This window comes from Onychostoma macrolepis, chromosome 15, assembly GCF_012432095.1.
Source record: "Onychostoma macrolepis isolate SWU-2019 chromosome 15, ASM1243209v1, whole genome shotgun sequence".
Lineage (NCBI taxonomy): Eukaryota > Metazoa > Chordata > Actinopteri > Cypriniformes > Cyprinidae > Onychostoma > Onychostoma macrolepis.
Genome location: NC_081169.1, coordinates 28,734,993 through 28,753,144, shown reverse-complemented (window position 1 = coordinate 28,753,144; position 18,152 = coordinate 28,734,993). Strand labels below are relative to the sequence as shown.

The 18,152-nt window shown below is 34.8% G+C and overlaps 1 protein-coding gene across 3 annotated transcripts in view; it reads right to left on the bottom strand.

The window, feature by feature from the left end:
* Positions 1-1,303: 1,303 nt before the first annotated feature.
* pdgfd (platelet derived growth factor d) overlaps positions 1,304-18,152 on the bottom strand; it is a 29,976-nt gene continuing 13,127 nt past the window's right edge. For 2 of the 3 annotated variants that reach the window (XM_058744905.1, XM_058744907.1), the window contains exons 2-7: positions 17,282-17,468; positions 15,441-15,618; positions 10,821-10,874; positions 10,427-10,622; positions 9,236-9,450; positions 1,304-1,878 (exon numbers count right to left, since the gene is read on the bottom strand). In XM_058744905.1, the coding sequence (XP_058600888.1) occupies positions 1,750-1,878; positions 9,236-9,450; positions 10,427-10,622; positions 10,821-10,874; positions 15,441-15,618; positions 17,282-17,468 (959 nt within the window). In that variant the 3' untranslated portion in view covers positions 1,304-1,749. Of the gene's footprint in view, positions 1,879-9,235; positions 9,451-10,426; positions 10,623-10,820; positions 10,875-15,440; positions 15,619-17,281; positions 17,493-18,152 lie in introns of all 3 variants that reach the window. The other variant, XM_058744904.1, reaches the window with a different exon arrangement.

The following is an 18,152-nucleotide window of genomic DNA, read 5'->3' as shown; positions in this document are numbered from 1 at the left end:
TGGTTTCATTTTGAGTGTCTTAAAGTTTAATAAAAGTGCTTTAAAGCCTCGCAATTAAAGGCTAAATCCACACTGTCAACATCCGTCCCTGCGGCGCGGTGCGGCGCGGCGCTTACAGCAGAATGAACGAGTCCCGCAGGGCCGCCGCCAAATTAAACTCCGATCAGGGAACAGAGGAAAACCCGCGGATTTACAGCGAGATGAAGGAGAGTCCAGGGGCGCGCGCTGCTGGAGCCGATCAGCACGGATAACAGAGCCGAGAGAACATCGTGTCATCTGAATAAATATGCAGTTATATCACTGGAAACGTCTAGTGCTTTTGTTGGCTGATGAAACATCAAGACCACTTTCATCGTTCGTGTGATTTTCTCGTGAAAGTTCCAAAATTTCTCGATTTAGTTGTGGATTATCATGTAGTTTTCCGTAAAGAATTTCTAAATGTCTCATAATTGTAAAAAAAAAAAATAATGTAATATTGACTTCATTTCTCTCAAAAAGTCAAGACATTCTCATTACAGTGACTTGCGAAATTTCATGTAATGACTTGTATTTTTTTTAATAAAAATTATAATATTTATCATAGCAACTTAAGGAAAAATTTATATAGTAATGACTTAGGTTCTCATAAAAATTCAAATATTTCAAAAGTTTCCCATATTTATGACTTGAGTTTAATGTAATAATGAACTAGTTTCTTGTAAAAATTTAAAACATTTTTAATAATAATGACTTTTCATTTAATAATTTGGTTTTTCATAAAATCAAATATTTCTCACAGTGACTTGAGAAAAATGAATGTAGTAATGACTTAGTTTAATGTAAATTACCTATTTTCTCATAGAAATTAAAATATTTCTTTTAGCAACGTTAAAATTTCATGTAGTAAAAACTTAGTTTTTAGTAAAAAAAATTCTGAAATTTCTCATTTATTTTATCATAAAAATGTAAATATTTCTCATAATGACATGAGAAAAAAAATCATGTAATGACAGTTTCTCAAAAATTCAAACTGAATTATGAGAAAGCTAATTAGTATGACATGCTTAGCCATTATTGTGAAATTCTCTTATAATGAGATGCAATTTGCAAAATCATATTTTAAAGTGGAAACAGGTTTCTATAGTGGTTAAATGAGTTTATTTGTCATAAATTAATGCATTCAAAATAAAAAATGTCATACCTTAACGTAGGCTTTTTATCTATTTTAAACTTTCTTTCTTTTCATTTTGGGTAGAAATTAATGTGTTTTTATGACAGTCACTCAAGAAAGAGAATATGAAAGAAGCCACATACAACAGCATGATCACAGATATAAAAAGACAAAGAGTTCTTTTAATAAATAACACTGGCTTGGATCAGATTGGTGAGGGATCCGCCCCTTCAGGGAGCTGACTTTTGATTGGTCTCAGAGAGCAAAAGCCTCATTAATATTCATTTACATTCCATTGGTGAGTTCCATGTGACTTTACTGGACACAATAACATCTAAACCGTAAAAATAAAACTGAAACAAACTACATTATATCAGTCTCCCAACACTGGACAAAAAACTGAGTGTGTGTGTGAGTCTGTGTGTGTGAGTCTGTGTGTGTGAGTCTGTGTGTGTGAGTCTGTGTGTGTGAGTCTGTGTCTTGTGTTATTAACAGGGTTTTTGTTTAGGTAGACGCATGACCTGTAGCTATACGTCTGAATAGCGTTCTGTGTGTGTGTGTGTGTCTGTGTGTGTGTGTTTGTGTCTGTGTGCGTGTTCTCATCGCGGTGGTCTGGACTGGCACACACAGTCACATCTCTCATGATGCTGCAGGTAAATCTCCTCCAGAACCCAGTGAGCTCGTGTTTTCTTTTTGTAGAAACTCGGACCTGGAGAAAACTTCAGCACCTGACAACATACACACAAAATATTAGAAGAGAAGTTTAGTAAATTTTGCTATCAAGTACAACAACTAAACACAAGCGTCAAATAAATTTAGCATTTGTTGTAACTATAACCAATTTAACCAAATAAATTCAAAAACATGTAACTACAAATAAACGTAAAAAAAAAAAAATCTAAGTCAGGAAATTTGTTCTTTAACAATTAAATGTAAAAAATTAAATTCAGCACATGTTGTTGCTTAAATAACAAATAAATGTAAAATGAAAACAAAATAAGCAAGTTTTGTTCTTTAACAATTAAACAAAAATCAAATAACTTAAAAAAAAAAATTGTTGCTTTTACAACTAAATGTGAAAAATTGTTAAATTTCGCTGAATTTGATTTAAGTTAAGCCAATTTTGTTCTTTACAGACTAAATGTAAAAAATTCATAAAATTTTGTTTAACTATAACAACCTAAAATCTAATTGATCAAATTTTGTTCTTTAAGAATTAAACCTAATCAAATTCACCTAATTTTTTTTTTTTTTTTTAAACAAATAAAAATGTAAAAAGTTCAATTCAGCAAATTTGGTTCTTTAACTATAACAATAAAAATTATGCATATTAAAAATCAATTAACAAATAACAGAAATAAAATTAAGAAAAAATATAAATAAAGATCAAGAAATAAAAACAAAAAATAACCTTGCTTATACACAATGAAACTTAAAAGTAAGGTTCTGGGTTCTATTGCAAGTTCTATCAACAGTAATAAAATAATAATTTATACACTCCTTTTCAAAAGGTACACTTTTACACCTATTAGGTTCAAATATGTACACTTTAAGTACTAATATGTACCTTTAAGGTACCAAAAATTGACCCTTTAGGTACAAACATGTACCTTTTGAAAAGGTACCGCCCCAGTGACAGCTTTTGTACCTTTATTTCTGAGAGTGTGCAATAAACATAAATAGCAGCAAACATTATAATACTCATACTTTAACTGGTGTTTTCATTCAAAACATAACCTGAAGAGTAAGTCTAAATGATTTTCTGGGTTAATGGATATTAAGCAGCAGATGCTGTTTGTAGAATTAAACCCAGAACATTCCATAAGAATGACTGGAACGGTTTATTACAATATTTATTCTTTATCAAAACCAAAGCCAAAGCTGCAGGTGTGTCTGGAGCCACAGTGATGTTTGTTTGATCAGGGCAGAAAATAAAAGAGATTTATCAGTTGATTTGTTTACCAATCTATATCCGTCCTTGACCTCTAGATGTGTCGTATGTTCTGTAGCGAAGCTCATATATCTGTGTGTGTGTGTGTGTGCCTGCCTGCCTCACATTATAGTCAGCACTGACAGCCGCAGCCAATCACATTTAGCAGATGTTGCCATGGGTAACAGTCTGTTATTCTGCACGACAGCAGCACAATGACAGCTGTCAATCACTCTGCAGCTGCCCGGGTCGTGCTGATGTCACATCTTTATATGCAACTACATCTCCCAGAATGCATCATACATCCCATGAGGCTTCACTTCAATTAACAACACTAGATTGGGTCAGACTGGGTTCAGGTTGAAATTTGACTAAGTTTGTGTGTCTTCAGTTAATGGTGTTAATATGTTATGAAGTAAAAGCAGAATGTAGATGAATGCACACAGAGCTGCAGAAGATATTATCGGGGATTTCACTTGCTGTCAACACATTGTTCAAAACATTCATTGTTCCTGCACCGCTACTGAATCTACAGCACCACAGCAACTGAAATGATGTTTTATATGAGTTATGAGTCATGTGACCAGCACAAAATAATAAAAACACAGTAAACAGAGCACAGACTCTTTCTATTGCGTTGATCTCGCTGGAGTCCCAGGATCAAAACTCTTTATACTGTAAGAATTATAGAACCTCAGACACTTTGAACTTCTGAGATGGACAACACCAACACGGTGTATTAACATACAGACATCTGTCTCCACATCCCACTGAGAGAAAAAGAAGCCCGTAGTGTGTTCTCTATACTTCACACTATGTATTTCTATAAAGTCAGGTATGCATCTTTTACTCGTAGATTTATCTTTGAGAATTCGATGTTTTGTATTGATATGATTTGATATCTCTGAATTGGCTATGTAATTGACATAATACATATTTACCTGACTGATAATAAATTGTTACATTTGATCTTATTCTGTTTTACTCTGTAATTATTGACTCTAGTAGAATACGTTGTATCCTTGTTAGAGACATGAGCACCTGAATGAACGAGTAAATATAAAGTAAAGAGTCACCAGAATAATCAAATATCAGAAGAATACTAATTAGAAATAGACAAACAACCAATTTGCATTTCAACCTAAATTCGAGGTTATAATAAAATGGAGTCAGATTTGAAGTTAACCTAGACTGAATAACTTTGCGCGCTGAAAAGGCCGAACACGCAGGAAACCTTCACCCACGATTGGATACCGTCCTTGGACCAAATTCGTGGACTTTACAATACCATATCATCTTACATACTGTATGTTAATTAATGACTAATGATGAGTGTGCAACTTTTCATGTTTTCAAATGATCAGAGTTTTGTTGTTAAACAATTTAGATAAAATTCTATTTTATTCATTTAATTTTTATATATTTTTTAATGAATATAAAAAGTAAATAAATAACATTTTTATAAAATAAGTATAAATTCATTAAAATGTAATACTTTTCGAACATGCATACATCAGCCACTGGAAGAAAAAAAAAAAAACACACCATGGGAAATTTAATTCAACATTATTTTGTGGCATAAATGATTACTACCAAAAATAAATGAAATGAAATCATATTAATAATATTTTCTAGTTTTAAAAATTCATATTTCTGGAACAAAAAGGTTCCATTTGTTAACATTAGTTAACTACATTAGTTATCATATAGTAATAATTAAAAATACTTTAAATGTTTAAAATGTTAAACCATGTTAAGCATTTGAAATATCAGTTATATATTATATGATATATCAACCGTGACAGTCTGAAAACACAAAATAAATAACCAACCTACACTGAACATAGTAAACAATGAAAAAAAAAAAAAAAAAAGGTAATCAGAATTCACAATAAAAACCAAAGAAAATGAAACTAAGTTTAAAATGAAATAGATATAAACCCTATATTGTCCTACACGGAGGAGAATTCCTTTATTGTCCTACATTGTCCTTTTAATTAAACCTGAGGGGGTGTGTGTGTTTGTTTTATTATTTCAGGACATAAAAAAAAAAAAAAACGGGAAAGAAGAAGAGACAGACAAGACCGTTACAGACAGCACACTTTACAGCTGTCATCAGTTCAGATAAAACACTGTCTGTCTGTCCGTGTGTGTGTGTGTGTGTGTGTGTCTCAATGGAATTCATGTGTCATTTGCTGATAATCTCACAGAACAACAAGTGTCACACTGGTCACAACCGATCAGAGGAAAACAGCAGCAGATGGAGAAACGAGTGAAGGCAGACGGAGACAAGGAAAAATAAAGTGTGTGTGTGTGTGTGTGTGTGCGCGTGCGCGAGAGAGAGAGCCATAGGATAATGGAAAGCAAATGGATGGAGAGATACACTGCTTATCAGCTCCAAACACACACACACATGCTGTATTTTGTGTGCTGAAACTCCAGAGAGGAACACACACTTCACTTGCTCAAACTCCACAGGAAAAACAAACACAGAATTCACCATTCCATGTCTACATAAGATGCTGTGCATACCAGTATGTGCACAAATGCTCAAAACTTCAACATTTAATGCTGAAATGCCGTCTCTTGTTTTGATTGAAATCACCACTCATTTTGAGTTGCAACAGCAACATCCAATTCCTGAACGAGCTGATTCTTTTCAGTGAATCGCTTCCAGTGTGGGGTGTAACGCGTTACTAAGTAACGTGTTACTGTAATTAAATTACGTATCCACTGAAAAAGTAAATTAAGGGATTACTGTTCATTTTTAGGTAATTTAATTACAGTTACTTATAAAGTACTTGTGTTACATACACTAAATAATTTCAACAGTTCTAAAATCAATATTGAATTTGAAATCTAAATTTACCATCTAGAGATAAAATTGAATGCAGCGGCGTTAACCCTCCGCGCGCCGGTTCGTTCACTTTCAGATTTTCCTGATTCACAGAGAAACCTTAAATACTCAGATACAGATAAGTAGGGTTGCCAACTGTCCCGTATTAGCCGAGACCGTGCTGCCGCGACTGAGAGCGGCTCGCGGTGTTTAGTGTCCCGCAGCAGCAGCGAGAGTTCTGCGTTCAAATGCACGCAATAGGCTGAAGCTTGCCGCAAAGCCCCAGCAAACATAACCATGAATGTGTCCGCGGGAAATAGTAAGGACATATTTGAATTATTTACTAATAAACTAATGTTTTCTGAGTCCGTGTCGCGAGGATGAAGTTGCTGATCCTGACTCGCCGTCTCCTCGTTAGACGCGCCTTTAGAGAGAAATGCATCTTTATTGATTATGATTAAGATTATAATAAAAGTTTGTTTTCGATTTTTTTTTAAATTCATTACGTGATAATTTAAAGCTTTCTATAGATATATTTATCATGTCTGTGAGGCATGTATTCGCTCAGCTTCGGTTCGTTTTTGTGAAGCGCTCCTGTTCAAGACGAGACGGCAGAAAGCGCATCATGTTTGTTTTCTTTGTTTAATAAAAGCACAACGTTTTGTTGATATTGTGAGCGCACACAAATAAAAGTAGACCCTTTACAGTTCCGAATGATGTATTACTCTTACCTTTATCAGGAAAAAAAATAAATAAATGATGGCGTAGGCTATTTTAAGTTGTTTCCACTGAAAAAAAAAAAAAAAAATGCAAGTGATTTCCCTGGTGCCTCCGTGTCCTGCAGAGCCCGCTTTAGCTTCCACTCTCCGCACAAACTTGGATATAGGTTAGCGCACATTATTATTATTATAGCGCAGGTTTAACTTGTTATATGCTTGAACTGTTTTAGTATATCTATAGATTTCATTTTAGGCAAGTCGTGATGATTTGAGAAGGCTAAATTGATCAAACATAGGCTATGATCACTGTATGCTGCTGGCCGCTTGGTCGTTATACATTATATAAAACTTATATTTAAAGAACAAAACTATTCCAAACGTTTTTCTAAATTAACTTAATGAAAAAAAAAAAAAAAACTAAACGAAATATAATCATTTTGCCATAACATACAAAATGGAACTATTTTAATAGCCGAAACAGTAGTATAAGCTGTTTTGGGAGAATGGGGGAGAAAAGATGGGCTCGGGTCGGACTCGGGTCGGTAATTCTGATAAGCTGTCGGACACGGGCCGGGCCAGGGCCTAAATTTGAGGCCCGTGCAGAGCTCTACTCGCACTATCGCCAATTCCGTCAGTGTTTTGACTTCAGTAAATCAGTTTTGGTGAATACAAACAAAGTGATTATTTTTCATGAGTCCAACATCCCGCCGCGCAAGAGACGTGGTCAGTAAGACGTCTTTCACTATTGTAATGTTGTTAAATAGAGAAAAACATTTTATATTTAAGTAGGCTAACTAATAGCATAATTCTTAACCTTATTCTTGAAACACAAAATGACTAATAAAAAGGTGTCAAGCACCAAAAGCAACCCATATAAATCCATAAGCTGTCTTTAATTGAAAAATACGCATTGTGTGGGTGTGTGTATACACGGTCACTCACCCAACGCAAACGCCCACACCTAGATAAAAAATAAATAAATAAATAAAAATCAAGATTCATCTAACTTTCATCATTTTTGAAAGAAGACCTGCTATGAGGAATTGCGCGATCAGCGCGATCTGACACGGCTTTATTCAGCAGAGAAGATCATTTCTGTAATTTATTCTTACCTACATTAGTTAACGTGTTATTTTTACATAAACCTGTATGGATTTTACTAGTTGGGCTTTTCCTGAACATCTTACCAAACTGAAATGTATTGTTTAACTTAAGCTTTTTTGTTATTCAGATATTTTGCAGAGTATTTATATTTGTTAACCAAAGGTGGTTAACATTTTTTATAGAAATGTTTAAGTATTAAAGTTGTGTTAAAGCTAAAAGGCTAAACTATTCTATGTTTGACTCAAATTGAAAGAATAAACAGTTTAATTTCTATTAAGGTTTATAGGGATTTTAAGATGTAGCCTAATTAGCGATTTGAATAATTAAGTTACTTTTCAGACAGAGTAATCAGTAAAGTAATTTAAATACAATATTGATGATGTAATTAGTAACTGTAATTAATTACTTTCTGAAAGTAACTTACCCAACACTGGTCGCTTCACAAATCGCACTAAATGATTCATTTGCACATCAGACTGATCGCATTACAGTGATTCTCGAGTCAACCACTCGTCGATTCAATGATCTGTTTAGAGTGATGCAAAATAAGCCAAGCGGTTTATTGCCATTGATCACCTGAAAAAAGCAAGTTACTAATTCCAAATTTAGTACTGATTACGGTCAATAAAATCATATTTTAGACATTTTGTCCATATGTCCACGTGTCACTGTTTGTGCAGGCTAGATTAAAAATTAAATATCAAAATTATTTCAGCTACTTCAGTAATCATAGCATTTGACACGTTAATTTAGTGTAAATAAACTAAAAATAAAAATTTATGAAAAACTACTTAAAAAGATAGACATATTTAAAAAAAAAAAAAAAAAAAGGCAAAACCAAAATTACTATAAATAAAAATTAATTCTAAAACAGAAAATATAAAAATAAAATCTAACTCAAAATATTAACAAAAACTAAGATAGTATACATCAATGATACTATAACATTGCTGTTGTTTATATTTTTATATTTAAAAAAAAAAAAAAAAATTATATAAACATTTTAAAAATAAAAATTAAACAAACATGCATGAATAAAATGAAATCAAACTCAAAATATGAACAAAAACTACTGTATTAATGATACTTAAATAACACCGTTTTGCTAATAAAATAAAATAAAACATTTGCTCATCCTCAGATCACTATATATTAAATGTCTGCATAAATCTTTCTTATTGACTAGTGCTGGTTAGAATAAATAATACACATGGTTTATCGACCAGTACTTTTTACTTTTATTACTTACGTTAATTACATTTTGTTCTATTACTCAAGTAAAATGGGAAAGGAGTACTAGTGCTTTTACTAGAGTATTATTTTATTAGGGTATCAAATACCTGAGAACTTGATTTGTGCATTTCATCAACCACTGGACTCAACCAATGGAGTGAGTCTGGGGGCGGGACTATCTGTCTGACTGACCAATGGCAGATGGAGGGAGTGTTTGGAAACCTGTCTGAAACAGTCATTCATCAAAGTGCACTGTGGGATACCTCGTGTAGTTTCTTGACGGTTTTTCCGGCGCTGCAGCTGCAGGAGTTCCAGTTGTCGGTGCCGCAGGCGCAGTTTCCCCCGCAGCGCTGCACCAGGAGGCATCGTGGGAAAAACACCGCGTTGGTCGCCTTCAGCTCCTCGCGGAGATTCACAGAGAAATTGCGCGGAGTGCAGCTGTACTGCTTCACGTCGTCATAGAGACGGTCGAGATCAACTGAGAGGGAAAGAGAGCGAGACAGACGGGTTTACTACAACCATAGTGACCGTCAAACTACATCCTGATCTCAGTAAAAACAAGCAGAAATATAAACCCTAACAAACACACTCTCCATTGGCAAAGGCATTTAAACCTACAGTGTTTCAACTTTATCAGGGCCGCAAAATCAGCTTGTGTGTGTTTGTACTTTGTGAAGAACATTCCAGTGTGTTGTTTTGGATTTTTTTTCTCACTTATGACTCACATTATCACAATCTGTTCTGGATGGACAGAGAGGAAGGGAGGTATAAATGAAGAGACGGGAGGAAATCACCTCCGTCTGCCTCATAAAAACTCAGTGAATGGTTAACGGTGCCTGTCTCTGTCTGTCCGTGTGTGTGTGTGTGTGTGTGTGTGTGTGTCATGCAGAACTGAATGCCTTTAAAATTCTAAATTTAATTCTAATTTACTCTGAAAAGTAAATAACTTTAATTTATGGACCATTATGGAAGGCTTCCATTAATAATGGAATAAATAATACATAACTCATTTATTTAATCAATTAAATTACTAGACTGTGAGGGATGGCTATGAAACTGCACATTCCCAGGATCCTCTAATGTACTCCAAAAAATAAATAAATAATTGATGTATTGGATAAATTAACTTTAATTTATGAACCATTATTGAAGAATACTTAATTTCCACATTCCCAGGATCCTCTAATTTTCTTCAAATTTATCATATTCAAATATTGATATTAGATGTATGAAGTTATCTGACAATGTGTTTGATATTTTTTGTTGCTATATGGCAATGTTAATTAAGGAAGGAAATTTAATTCATAATCAATTTGTTGCAGCCAATTCAATTCAAAATCAAGCTCACTGAACTGAAAGCGAGATCATCTTACATATTGAATGCTTACATACTTGCACTGAACTCTGTTGTGTGTGTGTGTGTGTGTGTGTGTGTGTGTGTGAGAGAGACTCACGCTTGTGTTTGCGGTCGGTGTGGAAAGTTCGTGGTCTGTAGTAGTATGTGTGTGTGTAGAGCTGCTCCAGGTCTTCCTGCCAGGTGAAGGGGTTCATGTGTCTCAGAAGCTCCTCCACCGTGCTGACGCTGGAGATGTCGTTGTCCAGCGCGACCGCAGACAGCGGCGTGTCCGTCCCAGAAACCTCCCTGAAATCCTACAGACACACAGACTGTAAAATCCCACTTTCCTGCAACACATCAGCTCTGTATCGCTGTAAGTGCCAGAGCGGCGGGAACATTCTGCTAAGCATCTCCATTTGGGATTTACTGAAAAAACGTCAAAACAGCTTCTCCGACACTGAAATTCAATTAAAAAGACCAAGTTTCATCATCTAGAAGCGTGTAACACTTACTGACATCACTGTAACTGCTTCCCAGTTGGTCAGAGATGCAAGAGGTGAGCCGTCCTGAAAAACAAGCAGAGACTTCAAACTTTTGTTGTCAGTTTCATAAATTTTTCACAGGAGTTTACGTATTCTGCATCAGCGGCGAGGGAAATCTGGGAAAGTCATTATCTGCATTCATAAATCCTGACTGGAAACACTCCTGACGCACAGCAGCAATCAGCAACACAAACACCATCACTCAGATGAGAACCATCACTCAGGACGTCACCGGCCGAGGAGGCGGAGCTACAGACATCACAGCGCTGACATTTAAAACCTGCCGTAAACAACAGGTGAACATTACACAACCATCAGGAGACCCGAATTAACAAGACCATCAATCCACCGCCACTGTTATACAGCAATAATGAGGAAAGAGAGATGGACACAATATAGACAGTGTGTCCAGATCAGCATTTCTTATTGTATATTGCAACCATCATTGGTATAAAAACAGTTTTGTATATTAATATGTAAAATAATTTACAAAAAAATGTATAAAAACTAGGGGTTCAATAAAAAAAATATTAAGGTGGTTGATACTGAGGGTATTTAAAAAAAAAAAACAATGACAATTTTTCCCTGCAGGTTACTTTAAAAACCTCAGTATGCTGAACTAATTACTATCCAATAAAATTTGCAGTTGAAAACCATATTAAAATGAAATAAACTATACGTATAGTTTATAGTCTATACTAAAACTGCAAGTATTTTAACTTTGAGAGACTGAATGAGAAACTAAAAATGAAACTTAAAATATCCATAAAAACATGTTAAATAATAGCCATAAAATAACAACTAAACTCAAATTCAATAAACTTTGCTGAAACCAACTAAAACCAAATGGAATGTACTTGAAAACTTCCATATGCAATGAACACATATTACTAATAAAAATATTCAAAGACTAAAACAAACAAATACAATTTTTCAATTTTTCCCTGTAGTTCACTTTAAAATTTCCACAATTTAACACATTTTGAAAGCTGACATAAAATAACACAAAAAACAATAAAAACTACAAACTATAAAAAACTGCAGTTAAAAAACAAGTATTGTATAGTTGTCGATAATAAAACTGCAAGTATTAAGAGACACCTTTAACTAAAATTCTAAGACTAAAACAAACTTCAATATATAAAAAGAAATATAAACATAATATAAATATAATGTAAATAAAATTTAAAAAATACACCGTAACTAATGAAACTGTTGCTGACAATAAAACGTTATACAAATGAAGAAATTGAAATGCAAAACCATGAAAACTGACATGTTCTCCGTTTTTCCCTGCAGTTTACTTAAAAACCTCCATATGCTCTGAAAATAAACTTCCCTTTGCTGCAACTCTCGTTACATAAATCTGCTCCTGCGGCAATGCAAACAATAGAAGGAGGTCAGAGGTCGCGGGCGGTCTGTTATGATGATGTTTCCCATCAGAGATCACGTCTCTACGGCCTCTGATGTCTCACACAAACACACACACACACACAGCTTGTGTCCTACAGAAACGTCCGGAGCAGAGCGGGAATGTGGAAATGTCAGGAATACCGCAGATTCAGGGAATTACACACGACGGTTCAGACCGAACAAACTGCCACCCCTGAACCTGAAGTCCAGCAGCTGCAGGGTTCAACCATGTGACTCGTTTACCTTCTAAACATGTTCCTGGTCTTACTGTGCAGGATTCATCAGTGCATGCTGTTTTGAAAGAAAAATAAACTTTCATCAAAATATAACAACTTGCTCTGGCTCTGAAACTACGTTTCTGCTGACATAACCTTGGCTAAACAGGTGGAGAAAAATTATATAGCAGAAAATGCATGAAATGCTATTATTGAGACTGAATGCACAATTATAGAGCATCACAAGAATAAGTTACATTTTAAAATATTTTAAAATGGAAAAAAAGTTATTTTAAATTGTAATTATATTTCACAATATTACTGTATTTAGTGTATTTTTGATCAAATAAATGGTAAGAGACTTTGTTCAGAAACAATGTTACCAACCACACTAATTTACATGCAATTTATAAATCACACATATAATTTCTCTACAATAAACCACACAATTCCACAAACAAAATCAAAATTCAATGTTAAAGCAATATTTTCTGCTGCATATTCGGTCTCACTCAGAAATATGTTAACACATTATTCAATGCATCACTTAAGTGAAATATTTAACTTTACATGAACCTCAGGTTAGATAATTAAGTTAAATAACATTTTAAAACAGCAGAATATCATCTGATATTGATTTGGGAATTATGACATGGATTTTTCTCTGAAGAACATGAATATCGAATTAATTTCACGGCTAAAATGATCCTAATTTAGGTCAACATGCCTTCAGCAGAATATTAATAAACGAATATAAAATAAACCCCCTCATGCATCATTAGTTTATGACAATGAACATCAAAGATGCAAATCTTAAAAACATTCAAGGAGAATTCTCTAATTATAGTTAAAGACCTTGAACAAAAAGGCACAATTATGATCTACAAACATTCGCTAATCCCAAAAGAAAAGCTGAGCAAACATCACCGTTGGAAACTGGACCATGATTTACAAGAACATGAAACAATGCTTACAGAAGGCCTATAATCTTCCTGAAGAGAAACGGTCCACATCTGTTTGTGCCATTTACAGACACCAACAGCCTTAAAGGAGTAGTTCACACAAAAACATAAATTTGCTAAAAACGTCCTCAAACTCAGGCCATCCATGTAGATGAGTTTGTTTCTTCATCAGATTTGGAGAAATGTAGCATTCCATCACTGTCTCAGCAATGGATGCTCTGCTCTGTTGCTTCTGGCTAATATTCGAGTCCATAACTCATAATAACATTTCCTCCGGTGAAAAAGTCCATCTCCTGTTGTTTCTCGCATCAAATCCCACCCACATATTTGTTTAGAGCTGTTTTGGCTTGTAAACGCTGCTTGATCTGTGCAGATTTCTCTCCTGATTCAGACCAGACCACTTTTTTTTTTCCACTGGAGGAAGCTTTATTATGGATTTATGGACTCAGATCTTAGACGGAATCTACGTTTTGAAGTTAAAATGCCTTAATGATGGATTTGTTTCAGCTTTTGTCTTTTGCAGATGTTAACTGATGGACTGGAGTGGTGTGGATTATTGTGATGTTTTTATCAGCTGTTTGGACTCTCATTCTGACGGCACCCATTCACTGCAGAGCATCCATTGCTGAGACACTGATGCAATGCTACATTTCTCCAAATCTGATGAAGAAACAAACTCATCTACATCTTTGATTGCCTGAGGGTGAACATTTTTAGCAAACTTACATTTTAAGACATGTTTTTAGCTGTCATTTCTCATTATAGAGCTTCTCCATATCGTATATGCGATAAAGACACAGAACTAAGCTCAGACAACTCAATTAAAACAGGGTGGATGTTTCCGCATTACATCAGTGTTTATACACACTCACACGTTCACTTCAGTCTCACTGTCTCTCACTTTCTTCTACTGTCGCTCACACCTCTCTTTGTCCGCCTTATTCTGGCTCAGAAACAAATGTCTTAATTAAGCCAAACTTTTGTAAGTTCATCTAAGGTAAGAAGCTGTTACTTTAAGAAGCAGCCATCTAGTAACCACCCAGAACACCCTAGCAACTGCGTAGCAACACCTTGGCAACCATCCACAGCTCCTCGACATTGACAGTTTTGCACAAAACCCAGTTAAAATGCTTAAAATGAAGTTTCATCACATTTAGGTTCAGCGCTGGTGTCTGTTTGTTTTCATTGTTTCCCAAAGCTCTGAAGGAAATGTACAAATTTACAGTTTTACACTCACAGAAAACATATTGCATATTTATGCTAGCAGCTAGCACCAGGTTATCGCTGTTTTGGCCTGTGTGGAGAAAAAAAGCCACGAGTAGTCGTAAAGCAGGATGGCTTTAGTCCCAATAAATGTTGTAAAATATTTCTCGCACCATCTGCTATCGTTCCACCATCCAATAGCATCTGCTTTTCAGCGTGTGCACAACAGCTACAGTAAATAAACCTGATATGAAACAGACAGTTCTTGTTCTAGACCAACTATTCATTTTACATGATGATTTGTTTTTGTGTGTGTGTGTAGTATTTTATATTACTTTTGGGGTTAAGATTTGTTCTCTTCTGCTCACTAAGGCAGCATTTATGTAATCAAAACTACAATAAAAACAGTAATATTGTGAAATATTATTATAATTTCAAATAACTTTTCTATGTGAATATTTTCAGCATCATTACTCCAGTCTTCAGTGTCACATGATCTTCAGAAATCATTCTAATATGCTGATTTGCTGCTCAACAAACATTTCTGATTATTATCAATGTTGAAAACAGTTGTGCTGCACAATATTTTTGTGGAAACCGTGATACATTTTATTTTTCAGGATTCTGTGATCAACAAAAAGTTCAAAAGAACAGCATTTATTTGAAATAGAAATCTTTTGTAACATTATAAATGTCTTATCTGACACTTTTGATCAATTTAATGCATCCTTGCTGAACAAAAGTATTAATTTCTTTCAAAAATAATCTGCCATAATGCAAACAGCAGTGAAACTCACCAGCAGTGAATAGCAGATTTTGAATCCTGGTTTTGCTACGAAGTAATCATCCGATTTGAAGGTGATTTTGATGAGGTTTGTTTTGGATGTGATCCGTGATGGAGCTCTTTGTCCGCACCAGCGGCCCCAGATGATGGTGCTGGTCTCAGAAATATCCTCCACTTCCACATAATCATACCTGCAACATACAAACCAGTCAGTATATCACCTGCACAGGTCAAGCAGATCTGCAGGGCCACACTAAAAATGCTTTGTTTCTGTTCCTCAAATACATTTGATTAGATCAAAACTAATATGATTATACTAACTGTAGTGATTTGGCTATCACAATTACACATTTTTGTGTTATTTTAGCATTATTTATATGCTATTATAGTATGTATTAGAATTTTGAATTAGCTGTTATTTGCCTATATTTTTTGTTTGGTTTTGTAAGTTTTATTAGTTTTTGTATTTTTCTATTTAGCTTTCATTTATTTTTATTACTTAGTTTGTTGCCAATGCAACATTTCTAATTTATTCCAATTAAAGTTCTTCATCTAATTCTATTTATATTTTCTATTATTTCAGATTTATATAAATTAACAAAAATGATTTATAGCTTTAGTTTATAATAACTATGTGCTGGCACAGGGTACATACAGTAACACACAAATCCATGATCAGCAATGCAGTAATTGGTAATGTGATGTGACATCATGCTTTTATCTATATCATATAAACAAAAGAAACTTAATGTATTATATATTTTTCTCTGTCCTTGTTTCACTTCTTGCTTCTTTCTCATCCTATAAATTCACCTCATCTTTCATCTGTGTTTTTTCCTGCTTTATTTTTAGCCTCAATGTCTCGAGGGTCTTTATAAAGTATCAGATTCACAGTAAAACCTCTAACCTCAAGGACAAACCCGTAACCTGAGAGTCACCCCACACACACTGCGCTCAGATACTCGCTCTGATTGGCTTTCTGCTCATTAAATATTCATATCAGGTTTTAACTCTTCAGGCCTTTATTTCTAGTCCAGAAACGCAGAATGAGAACCACAGGAATCTGAGAACCAAACCTGTTATTCTTTCCCACGTGTTACAACATGATGTAACCGTGTAGGACATACGCCTGGAGGTCCTGGATCAACGTTCCTATGAATTAATCAGATTTATAGCTATGTAAAGGGATTTAGGTTTAGATGCTTGTTAACCTGTTAAATATTTACCATATAGACCAACCCAAAGAGTCAAAATGACACACTCAGCAGTTTTAATAATCCAATTCATTATTCATGAACGCTTCCATCCGAAGCTCCACCCCATTCTCTGCCTGTGCTTAAAACCTGTAAACAAATCTAATTCATTACTCATGAAATCAACTATCTGAAGCTCCGCCCTCACCTGAAAACTCCATTCTCCATCTCAGCTTAACTTTTAAATGGGTCAAATTCATTATTCATGAACTCATCCACCCTGAAGCTCCGCCCTCACGGGAAAACTCCATTCTCTGCCTCCACTTAAACTCTTAAATAGATCTAATTTATTATTCACGTACTTAACATTCCTAAGCTACACCTTCACCTGAAAACATTTTTGTTGTCCACTTAAAACTCTTAAATAGATTTAATTCATTATTCATGAACTCATCCAGCCGAAGCTCTGTCGTACCTGAAAAATCCATTCTCCACCTTCACTTCAAAAAATGTTTAAACGCATCTAATTCATTATTCATGTACTCCTCCATTCTAAAGCTCCGCCCTCACCTGCAGACTCCATTAACTGCCTCCACTTAAAATTCTTAAATAGATCTAACTCATTATTCATTAAAGTATCCATCCAAAGCTCCGCCCTCACCTGCAGACTCCATTCTCCGCCTCCTCCAGTCCAAACTGAGCATCGAATTCCAGCAGGATGCGCGTGTTGGGCGGCGAGAGCAGTTTCCATGACAACAGCAGGTTGCGGGGGTATGAGCTGGGGAAGCGCGGGCTCTGGACATGACCTCCGCCCTTGACCATTATGACCTCTTCCTTCCGGTACAAGTCTGTGAGGTGATTGCTGTCTGTTACTGGTCACAACTTGGACAGGTTAGTGTGTTTTCTCTCGGAGATAAACAAACACAGATATACACAAATACAAACAACACATACAAAGGTTAGAATCCGTTTCATTTCAGTTCAGTTTAGAAAACAGCATAAATTCAGCTCAAATTGAATTCTCTTCAGAAAAATAGACCAGTTTACTTCCAATTCTCTTGAGGAAACAAATGAGGACAATTTTGAAGAGAATCCATTGACTGTGGATGTAAAGTGCTTTTACTTTACATCCACAGCAAATTAATTCCATTCAAAATTGTCTTCATTTAAAGAAACTCATTCACTTCTAGTTCCGTTTCGGATCTGAATTGCCTTCTGATTCACTTTAGCAAAAGAACAGACTTCACTTTAGATTCACTTAAAAAAAATGTTTTTTAATTCTGTTCAGGAAGAGATCATTATTTACTTCTGATGCTATTTGGGAAATGATCTGGAATCACTTCTGATTCTCTTCCAGAAAACAACCTTTGTTCACTTATAATTCACTTCAGGAAAAGAGCTAGTCATGTTTGATTCTCTTCAGAAAAATTAACTTCACATGCTTCTGAATCTTATTATAATAAGAACTTGACGAACTTCTAATTGCTCATGAAGTGACGTGAATTTACATCTGATGCACTTTTTGAAGTAAC